Genomic DNA, 21763 nt, shown 5'->3' with positions numbered 1-21763 from the left:
GAATGGTCATGACTGTGGTCCTCCACATGAAAGCACATTTTATGTTAAGACTTATTCTGTCTTATATTTTTTGTAACTTTCCATTGTCTATACTCATTGGCCATGGTGACAAAATAAGTTAAAAATAATTTAAACTTAACGCCAATGTTTGTTTTGTTCATAGAATTTATGCTATAAATAGAATATTTAAATACATTGCATGCTGTCTATTTTATCAATCTTCCAGGTAGCATAATGGAGGGAGGGGCAACATCGGGAGTATTTATAAATTCAATTTTAAATAAACAACTAATTTAAAAGTTCTACAGTCTAACCGTTGACGTATTCCCAAATAGTTAGAGCTGTGAAACGCTCTCGGGGCCTGTGAGTATGCCAAAGCGTCAACAGAGCAATCAAGCCACTATTAGGACATACTATGACTGAGTTCTTCGGTCAGGTATCCCGAAGGCTGAGCTTCGCTACCTCCATTTACTAAAAGACGTATTAAGAAAATTCCCGTACGTGGTGGTCGTGCGATAAGTGTTTTTTTAGGATTTTTTATGCAGTTAATTTATTGTCCGAGCATAATGAAAATTATTGTTTCTTGAGCTGTTTTTGTCAAGTTATTGTCTGGAGATAAAGCAAATATTTATATTTCTGGCACTTGATATTCATAAACCGTTCAATGTCCACCCCTAGTTCAATCTCAGCCTCCCTTTGTTGTAAGGCCCATTGTAGTAGATTTTCATAAATAAATGATGAATACTCTTATCGTCAAGATATCGTCCGAACATGAATGGTCTATGGGCGACGATGTTATATGACTTTTTATTGTATTTAATGAAATATAGATTTTAAATATAAACAAAGCTCTAAAAAAGGTTGTTTGCCCTTTTCTGACCAAAACGTTGTATTTCTTCCGTAAAACAGCTCACCGTGTGACTCTATTAAGTATGCATCTTTGTAAATCATAGAATGTGAAAAAAATGTAATTGTCGCAAAAAAAATAATTATCATATTATATTGTTTTGAAAATGTGTGGTTTTTTTTAAAAAAATGTAAATCCAAAAGTAAGTCTGCCGACACAAATCAAAAGGTAATGTAGGAAATGTGATGCTTGTAACATTCCACATTTATATAAATACATATCATTCGTCCTTTTGTGCTATATAATGCGCAATGTATTGATTGTTTTATATGTTCTTATTTCTATATTTTTGTACCATTTCATTTAATTTGCGTTTACGTAATAAAAAATGTTATGTTATGGAAGAAGATGGGTAGGTTATCGTATTTTACATGGTTTCAGGTTTATTTAAATTGAATTAGTTTATTTTTTTTCATAAATCATTCACGAATTGCTGAAACCATAAACATTTCTCTGAAAATCATGCATCAGGCTATTTAACCTCGTTAATCTGTATGGTCACGCTCGTCCTTTGTGCATATGTCTGAATATTCAAGATCCCAGAAATAATGAGTATTTTAGAAATATGAAAATAGAAGATGTGTTATAGTTGCCAACGAGACAGTCATCCACCACAAGTTAAGCAAGGAATAATTACCTATTAAACTGCCTCTTAAATTTTAAACCCTTTTTCCAAATTTTTATTGTTTCCTGCCCCTTGCACATCATTCTACATTTCCTCCTGCCGGGCCCTTCCCCTGTCTACTAGCCTCGTATCTTTCTTCAGTCATTTCTTGCAATTTTCCCTTCCAATGGGGTGCAGGGGGTTGAGGAGAAAATTTGTCATTTTCATGTGTAAAATTGACAAAAATAGTAAATAATGTGCCAACACTCTCCTTTTTCTGATGAACACCGTTTTTTCAAAGTGTCCCTGCCTTCATAGTATTCTTAATTTCCTCTTTTCAGCATGTTTGTAGGCGAGGTCATCTTGCATGAAGCTTCTTTCTTTTTGCTAGGTAGTGATTGCAGATTTTAAAAAAAACAAATGCGTTTCGAACAACAGCTATGAATACTATTTGCAGCTTCAAGTTAATGGACTCTTTTCCAGAAGTTAAACGTGTTTTTAATCTTGTTTAAAAATAAAATTATGCTTTACACCAAAAAGTCATACCTACGCTCGACCTATTTGATGTGAGTCAATAATCTGTTGGCTTATAAAAAAAATCACAATTTCATAGGTTTAAATGTTTTTTTTTTAAACAAACATATTCACAATGTTCACACGTGATTACACATAATGTCTTTAAAATTGAAAGTACAAAAGTAATGTACCCATGCAATCACGTCATGGACATAATAACTCGTACATAAATATTACTGCATGTGAGGTAATTTGATATTTAAAGGGTATTTTACAAATGGTAATTAACGAGAAATGACACAAACAATGGAATATAACTTAGCATTCACCACAGTTTCTGAGGATAACAAACACGAAATTCGAATTCCACTTCACAATAACCTTCTATTAAACAGGCTAGGCTGAAAGACGGAGATAATTACGAAATTTGGAGAGACAAAGGAAGAGAATTCATACTGTAGCTTCGAAAATATAGGGGAATCAATAGATAGTCGATATTATATACTGTTCTGTTGCTGAATTGAAGAATGCAGTTTTTCGAAGTCATCGAAGTTGTAATAAAATGGGTTGAAAGTCCAGGACCTAGATGAAAAAAATCAAATTTTCAAATAGCCTCTGTGATATTGGCCTATATGTACCCCTTGCTTCTATTATTTTGATAATGCGAGATGGAATAAATATAACCAAACGCTAAACATGGGCAACCAGTCGCGTAGCATGGGTACATGACTGAAAAAAATGGTCAAGTTTGCAAGTATGGCTGAAGTGTGGATGCATTTATATTGTCAACTTTCCTTTCATCTGTGGCCACATCCTTTCAGCACCTACGTATGGAGTGTTCAAATCACAACTTATACGTTATGCCAGAGCTTGCCGAAACTACGCAGACTTTTTGTATCGCGCTAGAACTCTAACAAATAGGCTTCTGGAACAGGGTTATGTTGCTACAAGATTGAAGTCATCGCTACAGAAGTTTGGTCGTCATCATGAACTCGTGGATCGTTATGGTGTGTCTATCTACACCATGAAAACTGATTTATTCAACAGTGCATAGTTTTCCTTTCCTCGTTGTCTACCCTGAACTTGACTTTTTTTAGCAACTCGGCGGGTGTTTCTAGAAAAGCAGAGGACGCTTACCCTACCGGTGCACCTGGTCCATGCTCCCAGTCTTGAGTGGAGTCCGAGTTGCTCATTTGCTTTTGTTACTTTGTATGTATGATTTTAGTTGTTGTGTATGTCTGTTTTCCATGTCTGGTTTTTGTCCTTGGATTACATTCTTTTGACTACCACTTGGTTCCCTTGATTCATCTCTCAACATTAGATAAAGCTAAGAGACGTTTAGATTTTTAGAAAAAGCTATTATTTGTTTAAATTAGGATCAACAGTTTCGTACATAAAGATTAAAATGTTTGCCAATCATCTCATCCACCACCAAATATTCAAACTTCTTGATCTTGCAAATTTTGGTTTTAATGTAACCGACTGAGCAATAAGCATGAGACTATTAAGCTAAATGGCTATAATTTAGAATTCCAGTTTGTTTTTTTTTGTTTGTTTGTTGGGGTGTAACGCCCGAGCACCAATATTTCAGCTATATTCAGGCGATGAACATGAAGTGGATGATAAAATGAACATGAAATGATGACGAAATGAAAAATGGGATGGGACACAAGGATAATGGGGTCGACAAATTTTGATTGCCACTGGAAATAGGGGGAGGTGGGTAGGGTCGGGCAATTCAGCCTCCTGTGGCGGAGCCATATGGTTCCTACTCCGGGAGAATACCACAGTAGGGTTCTTTAACGTGTGAGAAACGTGGCATCTTTCCCAACACGGTGCACCACTATGTGTTGCGGTCAGGTTTTCCATATTATAGCCTGACAACCCCAGCATGTAACATACCAGGGGTACCCCATTTCACCACCCGGGGCACACAACCCAGTTGCTCTGTGGGCAGAGCGCTATAGACCCCGGCTAAGGTTCTGAGCACTATTTAATCGCCTTTTACGACAAGCTTAGCGCTGCTGCAGGCCTATTCTTTTAACACCCGGACTTGCACGGGGCTAGAATTCCAGTAACAGGTAATGTATGAATCTTAGGTATGAAAATAAGTTCGTATCTTAATTATGAAGTTCCAAGTTATAAAATCATGTACAATTAATTCCAAAATACTATACAGTTCTGGCGTCGAATTCACAAAAAGTCGCAAGAGTAAAGTTGATCGTAAATTATGACATCACAATACTATTTTAGGTTGCGACGTCATTACTTACGATCAACTTTAGTCTTACGATTTTTTTTGTGAATTCGACGCCTGATTCAGTCCATTCTCGTGTTCCATTGCTCGAAGTGGCAGAACAAAAACCCAAAATTGAAGTCAGATCATTTTATTTGGTCAACAAACATTAAGAACCAATAATATATAGCATTTTGAGTATTAACAAAATTAAAGGTACCTTCCATAATTCGAACAAAATAGTCTGTTAAGCATACATCTAGCAAAACCTCATATATACATGTACATTAACGCTTAAATATATATATACATGTACATCAACGATTAATTATTCATTTAAAAAAATACCTTTAGTCAAATTTAGCCTTGCGACAAGAGCGTCAACAGAACAGCACAGCCGATAGTAGGACATACTTCTGTCAGGTATCCCGAGGGCTGGGCTCTGCTACCTCCAATTACTAAAATACATCTACTATTTGAACCCCTGTAAGGAGCGGTCGTGCGAGATCCGGAAGGATAGTCAATACTGTAAAAAAAACACCTATCACCTTAAACCTAAGAATAGTTATCCTCCTAATACACTTAGTAAATTTGCAAGATACACGTCTTTAAATCCTTAATATTCGGTTGTTGCTAGGCCATATACCTGGGTGTTACTAACAATTCCCCGTGGAATGCCACGCGCTATTTAGCACTTGCACAACGTCCACTATAAGATAACACTCTAGAGATGCGTCACTGCAGATAATTTTATGACAAGCTCTATTGAGGTACCCGTTTAAGGAAATTCAACAATCCTATTGTTCCTATAAAAAAGTATTTTTTCCAGGTCCTTACATGAGAGAGATCCATGAAAATGATTCTTTTATATTTTGTCATAAAAATCTGTAACTATGGTACAGAATGAAAAAATAATATCAATTATTACGACACATTGTGGGTGCCTTCCTAAATATTAACTGTCAAAAGACAGGTTTTCTAAAAATAGAAGACATTATTATAAAAAAAAAGTAAGCAGGCATGATATTGTTGTAAAAAAAATCAAAAAAATGTGTTCAACCTTTCAGGTTTTTTTGTTCTTTAGATGTAATAAATGTCCATATCTACGAATATGATTGTAAGTAATAACCTTTGTAATTAGTTGTCGTAATATATACACTGATCATTTTCTTTTACGGTTTTCAATATACTTAGACGCAAAAATTAACTAGAGGCTCAAGGGAGCCTGAATCGCTAACCTGACTAACCATTTGCTTATTTGAAGAACTTGAGGAATGGGACAGGCTAAGTTAAAATCAACTAAATTGTCAAATGCAGGAAATGCTTTTAATAGCATTTTCATGACCTAGACCAGAATTTTGCTAAAGGCAACACTTTTTGAATTATTTTCAAAAACCTGTCTTCCGATCCCAAAGTTCCATTTTTAGTATAGGCAGCCATATCTATTCACCGATTAAAAATCATAACAGTCATTTTGAGTACAATACACTAAAGAACTATTATGCTTATTTTCATTCAATAATCTTAAATGGTTAAAGAGAAGAAGATTTTCAAAGTTGTACATGGACAAAAAACTGTTTCAGGAGCCGTAACTCCTACATCATTTGACGAATCGTTTTGAAAATTCGGCATAGATCCGTCTCATGATGCTGAACAATACTACCACATGCCAGAAATTTTCTAAAGGCAACGGTTTTTGAGTTATTTGCAAAAGAACTGTCTTCTGACTCCTATGTTCTATTTTTAGTAACGGCGGTCGTGTTTTTTCATGGTTCAAAAATCCCAACGGCTATTTTGTGCAAAGCACCTTAAGGAACAATCATGTCAAGTTTAAAACCTGTCAGTCTAGTAGTTTGAGAGGAGAAGATTTTTGAAAATTTGTCCACGACGACGGACGCCAAGTGAAGGCATAAGTTCACTTGGCCGTTGGCCAGGTGAGGTAATAAAATAAGAGATAACCATAACTTTTGGCTTTTCATAGACAATCAAACGATAGAGCATCCAGTACATGGAGTAGTTTTAAAAACAAGTTCCACATACTGAGACTGTGATCCGACATATTAAGATCAGTCTTTATATTTTCAAGTTGAAGAAACGTCACATTTTTTGCCTTTATTAGTTATTATAACTTATTCTACAACTTCTATCATGATTGTTTGTTTACATCTTAGCTTTGTCATAAAAAATGTTATTTTGCAATTTCATTCATCGTAAATTGCTGATTTCAAAACAGACCCCCCCAAAAAAAAATAAAATATCTAATAATCACTTTAAAAAAATAAGGTCCATTAAAGATCAATAACTCCATCAAAGGCCATATAGCCAAATGGAGAATTTGTTTTCAGAAAATAGCGACGATTGTTATTTCTCCATACTTTTAAAGATATAAATTGAAAATAAAATAGTTATGGCATCCATCCATTTGTCCGAATGATCAGCAAAACCGACACAGTTTTGAAGTAGATACTTAATACCATTTAGAAGTTCAGTGGGGAAATCTTTCAAAGTAAACGTAACAACTTACGACAAAAAACCCCATTGATGGCAAGAGCTTACCTAGATCATAGAGGCGTGCTCCAACTATCAAATATATATAGCCCAAACTTTGTGTTAACATATTAGTCGGGCTGCATATTTGATTGTAGTAGCAAGCCCCTGTGCCTAGATCGTGGTTAAAACAATGGCATAACCATCTAATTTTCTTGGTGCCATACGCAGTTAAAACTAAAACATATTAAGAAAACTATATATCATAATTAGGCTCGTGTAATTCCTCAAGCTCCATGGAGCGGCAGTAGTTCGTTTCCTCTCTTACTAACTTCTGAGAGGGCTGACTGCAGCTTCTAGAGTGAATTTCGGAAGTCAGGCCTGTTTCGGGGCTTGGCATTTTTTATGAGGAAAACTGACAAAATCAGACCCGCACTACAGCGCTTTAAAATACGTTTAAATTAAAATAAATACAATGAAACCTGTATATATCAAACCAAGGAAAACCTGTGCAAACCCGACATCTTATGAAATTCGTTCAAATCAGTTTCAATACATTTTAAACTGTGATAACCAATTAAAATTGGGCTTAACCGAGCAAAACATTTAGTCCAAAAGGAGTTCCGTTTAGACGGGAATCACTGTAATTCCATAAGAACCAATAGCTAAATAAGAATCGCCAAAGTCAAACTTCTAAAATTATGAGAGATCGTGCACTAAAAAAAAACTATAAACCCTATTTTATAGACAGCATTGTGCTTGTATTTCAACTCTTACTTTCTCTTGCTGGTTTTAACTACAACGTATATGATAAATGAGGGTATATTAGGGTTACTATATCGATAGAGTTAAAACAATGACTACGACACTATTTCATCTTTGACATACTATTTAACCCCACCGCATTTTTAGCACCTGTCCCAAGTCAGAAATTACTGGCCTCTGGATGTCTTGTTTCGTTTGCACTTTCAGTTTACTTTTACGTGTTTGGGGTCTATAGGAGCAATTAGTTTGCTGTACTTGTGTGCAATGTCTTGGGGACAGCTGCAGCCTTTCCGGGGTATGAGGGTTTACTTACCTGTTCATTTAAGGTCAATGGATGACCTTAAATTGACAATTTTCATGGTATTTAATTCAATTATCTCATGTTCCTTTTGAAAACCCCTTCTAAATCAATAAGGACGTCGAAAGGTGCATGTCATCAATTAAGGGAACTGAAATTATTATATTGATTGGGAAAATCAATGTTTATCTGTTTTTAAATGATTTTCAAATTTCATTTTTTTAATAATTATAATAACACAATTGATATTATTTTATTTTTTTCGACATATTTCACCAAAAAATTACATCTTCGAATAATAATGTAAAATTATCATCATTATTTTTAACATGTCAGTTCAATATAGTCAGAATTCTACTTTTAATTCCAACATAAAGTTAATATTTTTTTTTTTACTTTTACCTTTAAATCTAATTAGGGGTTATACACATCTATAAGTGTTTTTCCATGTTGGAATAGCCATAAGACACTGTTTCCAATTTGTTCTTTTCTCTTGATTTCCTGCATGAGAACATGGACAGGCTGTTTCTAAATATACTTTCATCCGGCTGTGGTATGCTTTCCTTGCCTATACCGCTTGAGTATTTTTCTTACTGAGTATGATTTACCGCCTGTGTAGAAGTGTTGGAATATAATTATATTCGTTCCCAGATTAAAAAATTCAGTGAATTGATTATTAAACGATTGCTACATAGAAATTGCTATCACAAACTAGTAATAAAGAAATAATAAAAGAAACAGCTGAAGGTTTGAATGATTTCAAACAGATGCAGACTGATCCGCGATACCAAGTGACTACACCCTGTATGCATCATATGCTTACAAAATGTATGCATGGGTAATACATTTATTAGCATTTACTTACATGTATACAATTATATACTATATTATAGTAGTTTCATGTGAGATCTGTCACTGTGGAGAAAACAGCTGCCATATTTTTGCTTGTTGTTGTCACCTTGATCCAGAGGACTCTTACCTACAAATTGTACCAGTTTATATTTTCATATCAAACCAGCTCGATGTATGTATTGCATGTGCATGATTGCTGTTTCGGAATAACCACTGTTCTAAATAATCGCTGGCTTGTTTTTCAATTTATGTGATCTTACAAGTCGGGCTGGGATTTTCACAATCACTTTTAGTTAACACTGGTTACATCAGCTGACATTGCCTGTTAAATTTGAGAACATATGTAGTGAAATCTGTTTAAACACCATCCCTATCCGCAAGCTCCACGCAGCGGCAGACGTTTGTTTCCTTTCTTACTAACGGCGAGTTTCGAACGTCAGACGCTGTTCGGAGCTTGCCCACAAAAAGTGTATAGATATCGTTGAAATTATGCAACAATGTGCCATGCCACACAAGGAACACTCGAACAGATTTTGGAGATTGTGACAAAAATCGTTTATGAAAACGAATATGGGACCAGAAGCTAACATTTGTACAATGTCGGAACTATAACTTCAATACCTCAAGTTAAAGTGTTCGGATCTCTTTAAAATACAATAATATGGTGCCCTTTCATAAAATTAAAATGATTTTTGTTGTATATTGTTTTGTTTTGTTTTGTTTTTTTTAAGGTAAGTGGTGACAGTATTAATTTTGGAATTAATTACCTAGAAAGGGACCTAAAACAAACATTTGCTTAGTTTAATTAGTTTAAACATATTTATTTGCTAAAATATCAGCAACGGGATTGGACGTAAGTTGTACAACCTTATCGAGGTCCTCTCCCGGTATAAACAATGATTATAGTGGTATACATAATGACGACAATTACATATATATATAAACTACAACAAAAATTAGATCATTCCGTAACCATAATAGACATACAATGTTTACAAGATGACTGGAGAGAGAGAGAGAGAGGTGTTTTTTGGTTTTTTTATCATGAAAGCCGGTTCGTATTTTTGATATATGAATGAATACATGAGAAATATAACCATTTTGCTTTACAATTAAATTTTCATCACTAGCTAATATCAATTCAATCGAAATGTCATATTGATAAACTGGGCAAACAATGTTCGTCTATGAATTGTGTCATTTTTTGCACTCCAAAAAGAAATGAATAGCAACAGGACGGATCGTTAATTATATTGACTTGATGGAGATCAGCATTTAATGAACTACATATATTTCTAAGTCTCGCATGAATTGTATTTATCTTTCTCATCTCATAATTATAATTAATGGGAGGTTTTGAAATAGATTGCTTGATTCGCTCTTTTAAAATGCCTAAACTTCTGGAATGTCTTACGTCAGAATTAAGACTCCATTAAGAAGTAAGTTCCAATCTCTTATTTTATTAAAAAGAATAATTTACTAGTGCTAGCCAAACGGTGCTGTTGTACAACATAGCCATCATTGTTACGCAGATTATATTGTGATACTCCACTTACTAATGGGGGTAATATATCAATAAGATATTCTGGGGCAGCATTATTATGAATAGAATAAAAAAGGTTGAGCCGTTGATGTTTTCGCCTATCAATTAACGATTCCAAAACATTTGCTTGATGTATGTGCAATAACTTGAATAATTATGTATGTTTATCTTTGTACGCTTTTGGAATTATGGACCTAAAGGAACCAAAATAAATAATAATTTCTTGATATGATAGCTTGAGTGATAATATATGGACACCAAAGTTCCCATAATTCAACAGAAAGTCTTAAATTGCTTTTTGGAGATGATGATTTATACTTTAGGGATATTGGGCTAAAGCTTGATTTGTAGATTATGTTTTTTTTCTAGAAAAAATACTTCAAATGAGGTACTTTGAAATGCATATGAATTTTAACATTTACATGTACTTGGACTTGAAGCAAGATTAAGTTGAACTTTTGAATAGTGGTCGTATAGCGAGAATAGTTTCATTAAGAGTTATTGCCTTTCCGCGTTGTCACTTTAAGAGCAGGAATAGTTTCACCAAGAATTGTTGTCTTTCCTCGTTGTCAGTCAATATCAAGTAGGATTTCAGACGGTGTTTGGTTCAGATAGTTGGCCATTTTTTCTAGGTTTGGTAAAGACTGCTATTATCAAATCAGTTTTAAGTGTTGGTATGTCTTATGTGACTTACATGTATCTTCCAGAATTGAGGGAAATTGGTGTACCGAGGACGGAAGAGAGATTCCCAAAATGCTGGTAAAAAGGGCTAGGAATTTATTCTGCAAAATTGAATCGAGTCTAGATCTGATATGGCAAAAGAGACTAACGGAGAAAACAAGTCGCATGGAATTTGTGATGAAACGATTACACGAAACGTTGCTTGAATTTCAATTAGAAGAACGTGAAATAGCGCAGCATTTGTATTTATGTTTCCATGTTGGTGGTGATTTAGAACAGATCTCACTCAATCTTCTTGGTAAATTTAAAGAGATCCCTGGTAGTCATGTCAAATTGCCTAAAGGTTTCTTGGATGTCGTTCGTTTACTTTTCAAGCAATTTGACTCTTCACTAGTTCAACTTAATTCAAAAGTTACTAATATTAATTTAGTGAAGGTTTATTGTCAAGGAAATGAGCACCACATTTACGATCACGTTATTGTAACATTTCCACTTGGATATCTCGAGAGACACTAGAAGGAACTGTTTTCTCCACCCCTCTCTCATACAAAAGTAAAAGCAATTTCAAGCACGGGATTTGGAAAAGTCAACAAAATTTTCCTTTTCTTTGAAAAACCATTTTCGGTCAAAGGTCAAGGTGGAATTAAATTTGCATAGAATGCAAAGTCAGCCGAGTTTGACCCAAATGAATGGTACAAATCTATTTTTGCATTTGACGAAGTGCTACAGAATAGATCGGTGTTAGTTACTTGGATTCACGGTAAGGCAGCTGAATATATGGAAACTTTGTCTGTCCCTATCATATCGAATACATGTTCGAAGCTCTTTCAAACATTTTTGAACAACTCCTAAGTTCCTTTGCCTTCAAAGATTGTGCGATCAACTTGGTGCTCTAATCCACTGACACTCGGATCGTACAGCTATCATAAAACGACTTCATGTCCAACAGATGTACAAGTTCTTTAGGTACCCCTTTGTTGTAAAGGAAAACCAACTATGTGCTTTGCAGGAGAAGCTACAAACAGTCAATGTTTTTCTACAAGACATGGTGCAAGATCGAAAGGGATTCGCGAGGCAGACAGGACTTTAACTTATTACCAAAGTGCTTGAAGGCTTTAGTTGAGACTAAGCGATTTGTGTATTCAGTACCATTACCAAACTGCTTTTTATTTGCCCGCAAAGTAATTTGTGTTATTATAATGGTATAATGCTCTCGTCGCCAACCGTTAACATTTAGTGTACTTAGAATTAACATGAGTGTTAATGGACCACATGGTGTCATACCACAAATATGAGGCTGGGATTGATTGTTGAGTTGTGACCTGAACAGGTTATGAATAAAGGGTCACAAAGATGCCTGATGTTTGGACTACAATATTGATGGTTTTGAAATTTGAGCAACAACAATTTACCATAAAGAAAGTCTGTGATTGATTTTGGGTTGTGGCTTGAACCATTTAGATAAAAAGGACTGGAAACATTTTTTCCTGATGACAGTTACATGGTAGAAGTATATGGATATTTTGGTCTAATACTACAGCAGAAAAGTTTAAATTTTGACTTCTTAGAACCATTCAGGAATATGGGGCCTTAAACAAACGATTTCCTGGGTTTTGGGAAATGTTTTGATAAAAGTGTTTGGATCGCCTTGTCATATACCTTATGACCATAACATTTGAAAATTTAGCAGAGAAAAAGGGTCAGCAATAGATAGTTTTTTAACATTGAATAAGTATCAATTGCCTTTTTCAATTGGAAACAGAAAGTTCTTTGACCTCTTGTTGCAGTTCTTACCACACAAATAAATTCTGTGTCATACGTTTTATTACAGTACAAATTAAGATTTGTATCAAGTTGGTATTTCGTAATAATACTTGTCACAACTGTCCAGTGATCGACATAAGTGGTCGTGTCAATTGTGCCATGTAAAGCATTTCATTTTTTTTAAATTTTGTGTCGCCATTTAAAATGTAAATCATTAAATTTGAGTTAGCTTAATGTATTTTGAGATTTTATTAACCGTTTATATGTATACTTCCTAGCGTATACATGTAAGACTATAGAAGGTATTTACATGTGTTACTGTTATCCTTCGACTGATTTCTTCACAGACGTTATTCTAAGTAATTATTATTATTCAGTGACATACACGTACAAAACATTCTTTATATTTACCACCCAGTACTAGTACTCTAATTTCATTGGTACATGAATTAACGAGAACAAACCTAAAATGCATGGTTACAACACGTTCGCATTTCGGTCACACAAGGAATTTAGTAAGAGGCGAGGGTAGCACCGGACAGAAATTACTAATGAACATGCACTTGACGTAACATATTAGTAAGGTAACATATCGACAATTTGATAAGATATGCTTAAAATAAGTCAGCAAACTGGCTAACAACAGACGTAGAAAACACGTCAAGGTTTGCTTTAAAAAAAATGGAGACATCGACAAACAACACATTTAGAAAAATATTTGTTAAAACGTATACTCAAGTGTAAGTGTTTGTAAGAATCAGACAAAATTGGAAAAATCTGAAACATGCATGTCAAAACCCCAATAAAATGTCACTCAAGGATGCTTTCTCTATTTGAGAAGATCATTACCGGTGTATGATCTCTTCGTCATTGGATTTGCTCAGAACTTTTTCAATAGTATCTTAGAAAAAAGAGGTTTTTGACAGAGTTATCTGCCCTTAAAATATTCGTTATCAGTGCATTTCAATGAAATTGTAACTCAATGGTACAGCATGATATAGAAAATCTCGTCTGTTTTTCTTGATTCTGATGGTGCAAATATCCAAATTATACTTCCAAAATGATGGTTGTTTTTTAATACCACGTTTCATCTACTGCCTGATTTTTACAAGGACCGACACTTTAATTTTAATGATACGTTTTGATACGCTAACCATGATTGAAAATTCAATCGTGTTGATCGTGGTAATGTTTTAACAATCAACATTTTTTTCACGATCACCTAGATTCCCAATCGTGATAATGGGAACAGACATGTAGCATTACATGATATGTAACTAATAAGCATTTTAGGGGTCGGAAAAATGAATAAAATCTATTGAATTTATATATCAATAGGCAACCACGTTTCTTTTTTGAATTTTCATGTTACATTTTTTTTGTGTTTATAAATGTGATTGTCTGAAAACTTGAATATAGATATAATTATATTTTTTTTTGTTTTGTAGACTTGTAAAATTATCAAAAAGGATGTTTGTATTGCTTACTTCTTTCGTTTTGCATGCATGGGGATTCAGGTTGAACGTTTTAGAACCCAATGCACATTTGCCCGAACATACCAAGAAAACTTGTCTTTCTCACGATCAAATTTGTTGTTTGACTTTATTGAAGATCGTATATATTGCAAAAGAAAGCAAGGAAAAAAATATGCCAGTTTGCTTACACAATGAAGTTAGATCTGAGTTTAATTAATAGATACCAAATAAAACCAAGTGTATACTAGAAACTTAATGAATGAACTACTAATACCCGTAGGGTGAAAGGTCGCGTTATGTTTTACTGTGTTGTCTATCGTATATTTCAAAGCAAATACAAAAATTGCACGTCACGTGGTGCTAAGTTTACAAATGTAGCTACTTTAATGTCAAATAGAAGCATCCCATAAAATAACCAAATCGTACGGTAAACAGGTATTAGATAAGCGAGTAATCGAAAAAGGCGAGACGGACAAGGTGATTGCAATATAGCCTCCAATCTTATGAGTTCGTAAGGACATAATCTGCACAAATAACTGACTAGAACACACTCCCATGTTAGTGCCTCTTCAATTATCTGAGAGTTTTCTTATCATTATGATCATTGTCATAACTTTTGCTAGACTTCTATAGGAAATACATGTATACCATAATTTATTTGTAGTAAAAAGAATCATGTTTTTTTTTAAAAAAAGTCTTGATATATTCATGAGACTCTGCATACTTGATGTACATATATGAAGCGATAGTTTACGCCTACTTTTTGTTTAAATATTAATGGTAGAAGTTCTTAATGTCCGCTCGTAGAAATTAAGCATCAATAAAACATGTTTATATCCGAATTACATACACCAATCTTTTGACCAATCGCCGAAATTTATAAAATTCGTAAAACTAACACAAATTCTTGTTAATGAAGCCTCTTTTACGAGTGATTTGAGAGTGATTTACGATTGGATACGAGTATGAAAGTACAAAGAATGAATGCGATGTGTTTACGAAAACAGTTCACGATTCACAGTAACGAGCAATTTACGAATGCATAACATTCGAGTGCAATGCGAATTTTTACGAGTTGGTCCTAGCTTTACGGATAATTAACGGATTAGGATAACATAACCTTACGTGTTTTTACGAATACTTACGATTTGGTAAAGCGTGTACATGTATAACGAGCGGTAATTAATATTCAATGGGGTTGCATTTTGTCAAATAAATTCAAACCAAACAGCCACATGCATTCTTCAATTGAACATTTGAAATGTTTTACAAGTGAAATAAGTCCATATTATACCAAAAGTTCTTTGACTTCTTCGCCCACTGGCACAGCAATCTAACCCACTTCATCCTGGCCGAGTATTCGTACATATTAGCAAAATTCTCGCTTAATTACAGTATCCTTTCATTAACTCGTATCATAAAACTAAGATACTCAAAAGGTAAAACCATCAGAGAAGGCATCATAGAAAGATACTAACGATGACACAACTTGTGGTTACGTCATTGGTCAATTTGAGCGTATTTTGGATTTTTTGGAGCTTTTTTATAATAAGAATCATTATGAATTTGTGATTTTAATAACGCCGGATGTTTGATCAGTTAAACATGTTTCCATAGGATGATTGCTGACGTTGTCTTTAACTGGATGTTGCTCGGTTTCTATGCTACGAGTATAAAATTGTTGATGGACGTTGAAAGTGATATTGTTAGTATGTTTATCGCTAAAAGCTGTGATATGCAGCTTATCCCTTTTTATTTCATTCTCGTCTTGACTACTTTTTCAGAGAAAGTGTACAGTGGAGTACGGATAAAGGAACTACTGAACAAAGACGTAATCCAGAAAGCCAATCATATTTATGAGACGATAGTGGAGGAAATGGAAGCTGGCATAAAATCAACAGAAAACATATCGTTTGAACATTACTTCAGAAAACGAATAAGCGAGGAGCTTGAATCTGTCAGTCCGAAGTACCAGCATGACATCCAGTCGATTCTGAATTCCTATTTAAAGCAATTAGGATTGTATGAGGGTGATGATGCTAACAAAGTCTCAACAAATCTTTTCCCAATCAACGAAGAAATAGAAGGCGGAGATATAACTGTTACTGGAGGGTATTGTCAAGTCTTACAGACCATCGTCGACGACATTTCCCCAAGCATGGTCCAATTAAAACAAAGAATTACGAGAATTCATTGGAAAGATGAAACCAACACGTTCGAGGACGTCAGAGTTTACTGCGACGATGGGGATAAAGAATGCAGATTCTGTGCACGACACGTTGTAGTGACGTGTTCGTTAGGTCATATAAAAAGTACCACAACAATCTTTTTAACCCGCCATTACCTACTTGGAAAAGTGATGCAATAGAGAAGTTTGCCTTTGGCAAAGTAGAGCTGTGTTTTTGGCATATGAGACGCCATTTTGGGAACATGGTAGCGGATGCTTTATGATTGCTTCAGCCAATGGTGCCGATGAAAGTATCCCGAAATGGATTTTTTTTGCAAAAAAAAAAAAATTGTTTCACGTTTTGGTGAGCAAAAAAAAAAAAAAAAAATAAGTGCTTGCTTCCTAATTATATGAATGAATAATTGAATGATTGATTGATTGATTTTCTTTATTTCCTCCAAAAATGAAGTTATACAAAACAGGAAAACAAATCACGAATATAATACAAAAATCACTTGACAAAATAGAAAACTACAAGCACATATATGCACAAACTGATGTAATACCTTTTATACCATGTAAATAATTCTGTATTAAAAAGGTAAATAATACAAAAACGTAGGTAAATAGCATATATTGAGAATGATACACTTGCATGTAGTTGAATGTTAAATACTAGTATTGGATCTTAACTCAAAAACATCTTTCTTGAAGTAAGTGTACAATTTATGTATGTGACCCGCGACGCATAGCATTAGTTGGTATCATATGTCAGTGTCTAGTTCATTAGCAAATTCGGTAAAGTCACCAAGGAATGTTATAAGAATGTCATCATCTTCTTGGTTAAATTAATTAACTGAATCATGTACTGGAAGTAATGCCGTAAAACACTGAGTTTCTTGTAAATCGGTCACAAAGAGAGCATTGTCCACTTATAACAGCTAGCGTCCCTAGATAAGTTAATACCGTAAGATAATTGCGTTTGCAATGGTTTTTGGAACAAAGTCAATCTGTGTTCTGTTAAAGAATGGTGGATTTTGAAATATCGCCAAAGGTCAGGTCGTTGTTGTACCAATAATTTCAATTTGTTTTCTTCTTAGTTATTGTTTAACTTACGACTTTTGACCAGAGTCTCTTGTCCGGAATGAAAGTTTCTTCAATGAAATGCTCAAGAAATGATGACATATCATATTTCAATAAAGTTCGAAAGTGATCGTATGTCAAAGATGATTTGTCAGGTTTGCCAGAAATTACATAGCGAGCCTTAGGTTAAATGACTGTTTATGAGTTGTAGTTACCGACGCTCTACATTTCAAACATTTTAAACTTGTCTATCAACCCCTCTTTAAAATACAGTCCTAAGTTACTTACAGAAGAAGCACTTGGTGAACGTTTGTCAAAACACAATATAAACCGAGTAAAATATCTTTGAGTTTGTTCCAACATAGATGTTTCAGTTTAGTTCAAATGATCCCGAAGTTCTCCGTAAAGAGCTGTAGGTAGAATTACATCGTGAAACATTCAAGTCAAAGTTTAAAATCATTCACATTCCTTAAAAATATATGTTTGAACCGACGGGTGTCGGTCATTCTGTGGTAAATGATGAGATAAGGTCTCACTAACCACTTCCGGGTCAAATGGCCACCCCCCCCTATGTAGTACCAAAAACACACTGAACCTAGACATATGCATTGCAAGTGCATTATTTGTGTGTATTATGATTAAAAGTAGTCAAAATAAAGCGTAGAATGTGTACTTTAAAATCATATATGTAATTAACTACAAAAGTGCATGAATATTGTTTACATGTGTGAGTAATTTGCCTCCATGCTGTCAGTTAGCAGAACAGGTAAAAATGTGGATTTTTAGTATTATTTATTCAAGTAAATTTTGTGAAGAATTTCTACAATCATCGTACCATTAGCATAATGATTTTGGAAGCCTTATTTTCCAAGCTTCGCAACGGTATGCAACTTTAAGATGTCATTTGTCCTTGGAATTCACAGTGAGACTTTGAAAATTACTTTTTTAACATGTAAGGTAATGGAAACGTTGGAAGTAGTTATTGAAACCTAAGATATGATAAGATGGTCCTAAGATACCCATTTAGTCGTCCTAAAGTTAGGATGAAAATTGCCACTCGTCTTAATTTAAGGTGGCTTTGAGAACACGAAATCGGACAGAGACGAATCCTAAGATAGTCTTAGGACACGTTTTATCCCTAAGATGGCTTCGAGAAACCCACCCCTGCGTATTTCTAGACAGTATAAAGACCCACCAAACAAACGATACTTTCACGTTCTTCAAGACTTTGTGCTAAATTTCATTTTTTATCTCGAAGTATAACACCGGAATGATGAACTAAGACTAGAAATGAGGTTTGTAACTGTTTCTGAATTAAAAATAAAAGTTAATTTGGTGGGTTGTTTTGACATGCATGAATCACTTCTCGTCAGAATTTATAAAGAATATTAGTCTTAAATCATGGATATCAAGTAAATTTAGTTGAGAAATGATACATGTATACCTCGGTTCTCCTTATATGTTTAAAATTAAATTGTGCTACATATAGTTTACATATACAAACGCCTCGAAGGTCACTAATTAAAAGGTTTGGTTACACGAAGAATATTTTTTTAAAATATATCTTATCGGTCTTCAATAACGTGTGCTATTATTACTTCAGTCTTCAGGCACAATACATGTTATGTAGATTCTCCCTCTTTAAAACCCGTACGGTTAATCGTTATATGAACTTCGACACTTAAAGGAGGTAGACCTAGGGTAAGGGACATAACTCTTGAAATCAGTAATACGTTTGTATCATATTCAATTTCATCAATGCCTCTCAAGCTGTCATTTGAAACAGAATAAAATCAGTCCAAGTTACTTTGATGCATTCATGAAGTAGGTGTAAAATCCTGAATTCAAACGTTCCAATGATTTTTAAGAATTGTGTCCCTTACCTTAGGTCTACCTCCTAAGTCTTGAAGAATGTTTTTATGACCCTCAGATGATTTAGCTCAGAGACTTTTAGTTAAAACGGTACTATTTCTCATTATTTTAGCTTGGTCTTTTGTGTATTCTACCCTTAGAAAATAATTTCGCGAACTGTGATTGGACAAATTCAGCTGATGTAAAAAACAAAACAAATTTATGTTAATTCCAGACTTAGACAGAATTCTGCTATAAAAAAAATTAATCAAGTATTACTATTAAAAAATGTGTGTAATTTGCAGAGAAAGGGTGGATGAAACAAGGAACCCAACCATCGTATGCTTAAATTAAATACAAAAATAAACGGTTTTACTATGAATTTGCCCTCATCGTTTTTGAAAGTTATAACTGACAAAAAAAAAAAAAAAAAAAAAAAAAATTAAAGCTTCCTCATTGTTTTCGAAAGCATGAACTTTTTAAAAGTGATTGTGACCAATTGGTACAAATAGTACCGGATGTCCTTTCAAGAATGCAGACAAAACCGACAAAACGTGTGGTTCTTGGTACTCGTCATTTTAACTCACATGATAAGGAAGTTAATTACGAAAATTTAAAGGTCACTTCCTGGTTTTGTGTTGACAATTCATTGTTTTGAATAGCAACTTTCCGAATAAATCAACATTTGAAATCTAAAACATACTTTCAAAAAAACTACTTCCGGCCAATGTATTGTTTATTTTTTTCAATAGTGGAACGCCTAACCTTCAACACGAAGAGGGATATATCGCGGTAACACTAACCGACAAAGTACTGTTAATTGGCCAATCATGATTTCTGCGTTTTTATTTTTTGCGCTCTTGAGTAATTCGTTTTCTTTTATTTTGTGTATTATTATAATTATTTTAAAACAAGATATCGTTTTTAAAAGTAAGTTTAATATTCAAAGGTTAATCATGTTCCGAGTACTACATCCATACCTTCATATTTCACAATTTGCGTACTCGAGTACACAGATCTTGTTCCTGCATCAACGATTTGGATTATCAAGACTTCCCTGAAGAAAATTCAATCGTCTTCCTATTGAAACACGCTCCACCAAACAACTCGCGGAAAAAAATAACAAAATATGAAGTAATGCAGGGCTACGGAAGCCGTTTAGGGTCATACAATTTACTTTTTATAATTTGTCATAAGAGATTATTGATCTGTGTTAGTTAATTTATCAGATTAGGAACTTGTTATAACAGATTATTAATTTGATGTAACAGATAACTAATTTGATATAACAAGTTAATAATTTGATATACTAACAAATTACTTATTTGATATAATCAAGCACTAATTTGATATAACGGATTACTAATTTGGTATAGCAGATTACTAATATGATATAACAGACTACTAATTTGATATAACTCGATCATTTATTTGGGGTAATTGCATTAATATATTACAATCAATTCTACATTCAGTAACATGGTGTAGTGACTTATTTGTCACATGTCTGTGAAAAGATCAACAATGAACTTATCGGAAAAGTTAAAAGAATCTGGACAATACCGTGGATACCGAGTTTTGCATATTAAGAATTATTATTTAAGAAAAAAGTTCGTCATTTATTATTTCATGAAAAATATACAACTATCCCGATAGAATCCTCGTCTTTTGTATTGGCTACCTTAATTCATTAGCCGTCACGGATTTACATGATTCAGAAACTTAAACAAATATAGAGATTTCCGACTGTGAAGTAAGTCGCGTAATGAGCATCGAAAGTGAAAAAAACCAAACATTTAAAGATTTGATGTGTTTCATTTCCTAATCATAGAGTATATCCTAAAATTGAAAATTAAAAAGCCCCTCTCTCACATACACCTCACAGACCGCTAAAAATCTACCTCGTAAACTCCACTATACCTCGTGTGTTGCCCATAATTATTTTATGATCTCGGAAGACTTTTGAATTTATAATCACATCAGATATATTACCAATAAAATAAGCTTTCGGTATGGATGGAATCATTAAGTTTTTAGGGTTGTTTAAATTAGACACAAACAAATCAAATCCTTTGAGTTTGATCGGTCAAAGGACAAGGTCACTTGTGGTCATTTGTACTTTTAAGAAATGTATTTTATTTCTTCCTTGTTTTCTTTTTAAATGCGAACATGTTAACGTTCACTGTGTACCGGGTTCTTTATGCTTCACGTACTCGTCTTTGGGGATTCTAAGTTGATTTCTTATGTACGTTAATCGAATTCTAAAATCGAGACGACTACAAACACTAACCTAACTAATAATATAAATTTAAGTAACCAAATATAAGTGACTTTTGAAAGGTCAAAGACCAGTGTACATGCAGTGATTACATTACTGTTCATTACTGTACATTTTTACCCCCTCCCCCCTAAAAAAGAAATAAAAAATAAATGTAAAACAAATATGAAAGGTCTTACTTAAACCATAGGCTCATTGCTTCCAGGGCTATCAATTTGTCGCATTGAATACTGTTATTAGGGTTCATCTTCTATCA

The 21763-nt window shown here is 34.0% G+C and overlaps 1 protein-coding gene across 1 annotated transcript in view; it reads right to left on the bottom strand.

Moving 5' to 3' along the window:
• Positions 1-4404: 4404 nt before the first annotated feature.
• LOC148619785 (uncharacterized) overlaps positions 4405-21763 on the bottom strand; it is a 23102-nt gene continuing 5743 nt past the window's right edge. The window contains exon 4 of the mRNA XM_088580052.1: positions 4405-4789. Within this exon, the coding sequence (XP_088436178.1) occupies positions 4624-4789 (166 nt within the window). The 3' untranslated portion in view covers positions 4405-4623. The remainder of the gene's footprint in view (positions 4790-21763) is intronic.

Source organism: Perna viridis, chromosome 4, assembly GCF_037379345.1.
Source record: "Perna viridis isolate PV_CMFRI_1.1 ecotype Kerala chromosome 4, ASM3737934v1, whole genome shotgun sequence".
Taxonomy (NCBI): Eukaryota; Metazoa; Mollusca; class Bivalvia; order Mytilida; family Mytilidae; genus Perna; species Perna viridis.
This window is presented reverse-complemented; position numbering and strand designations above follow the sequence as displayed.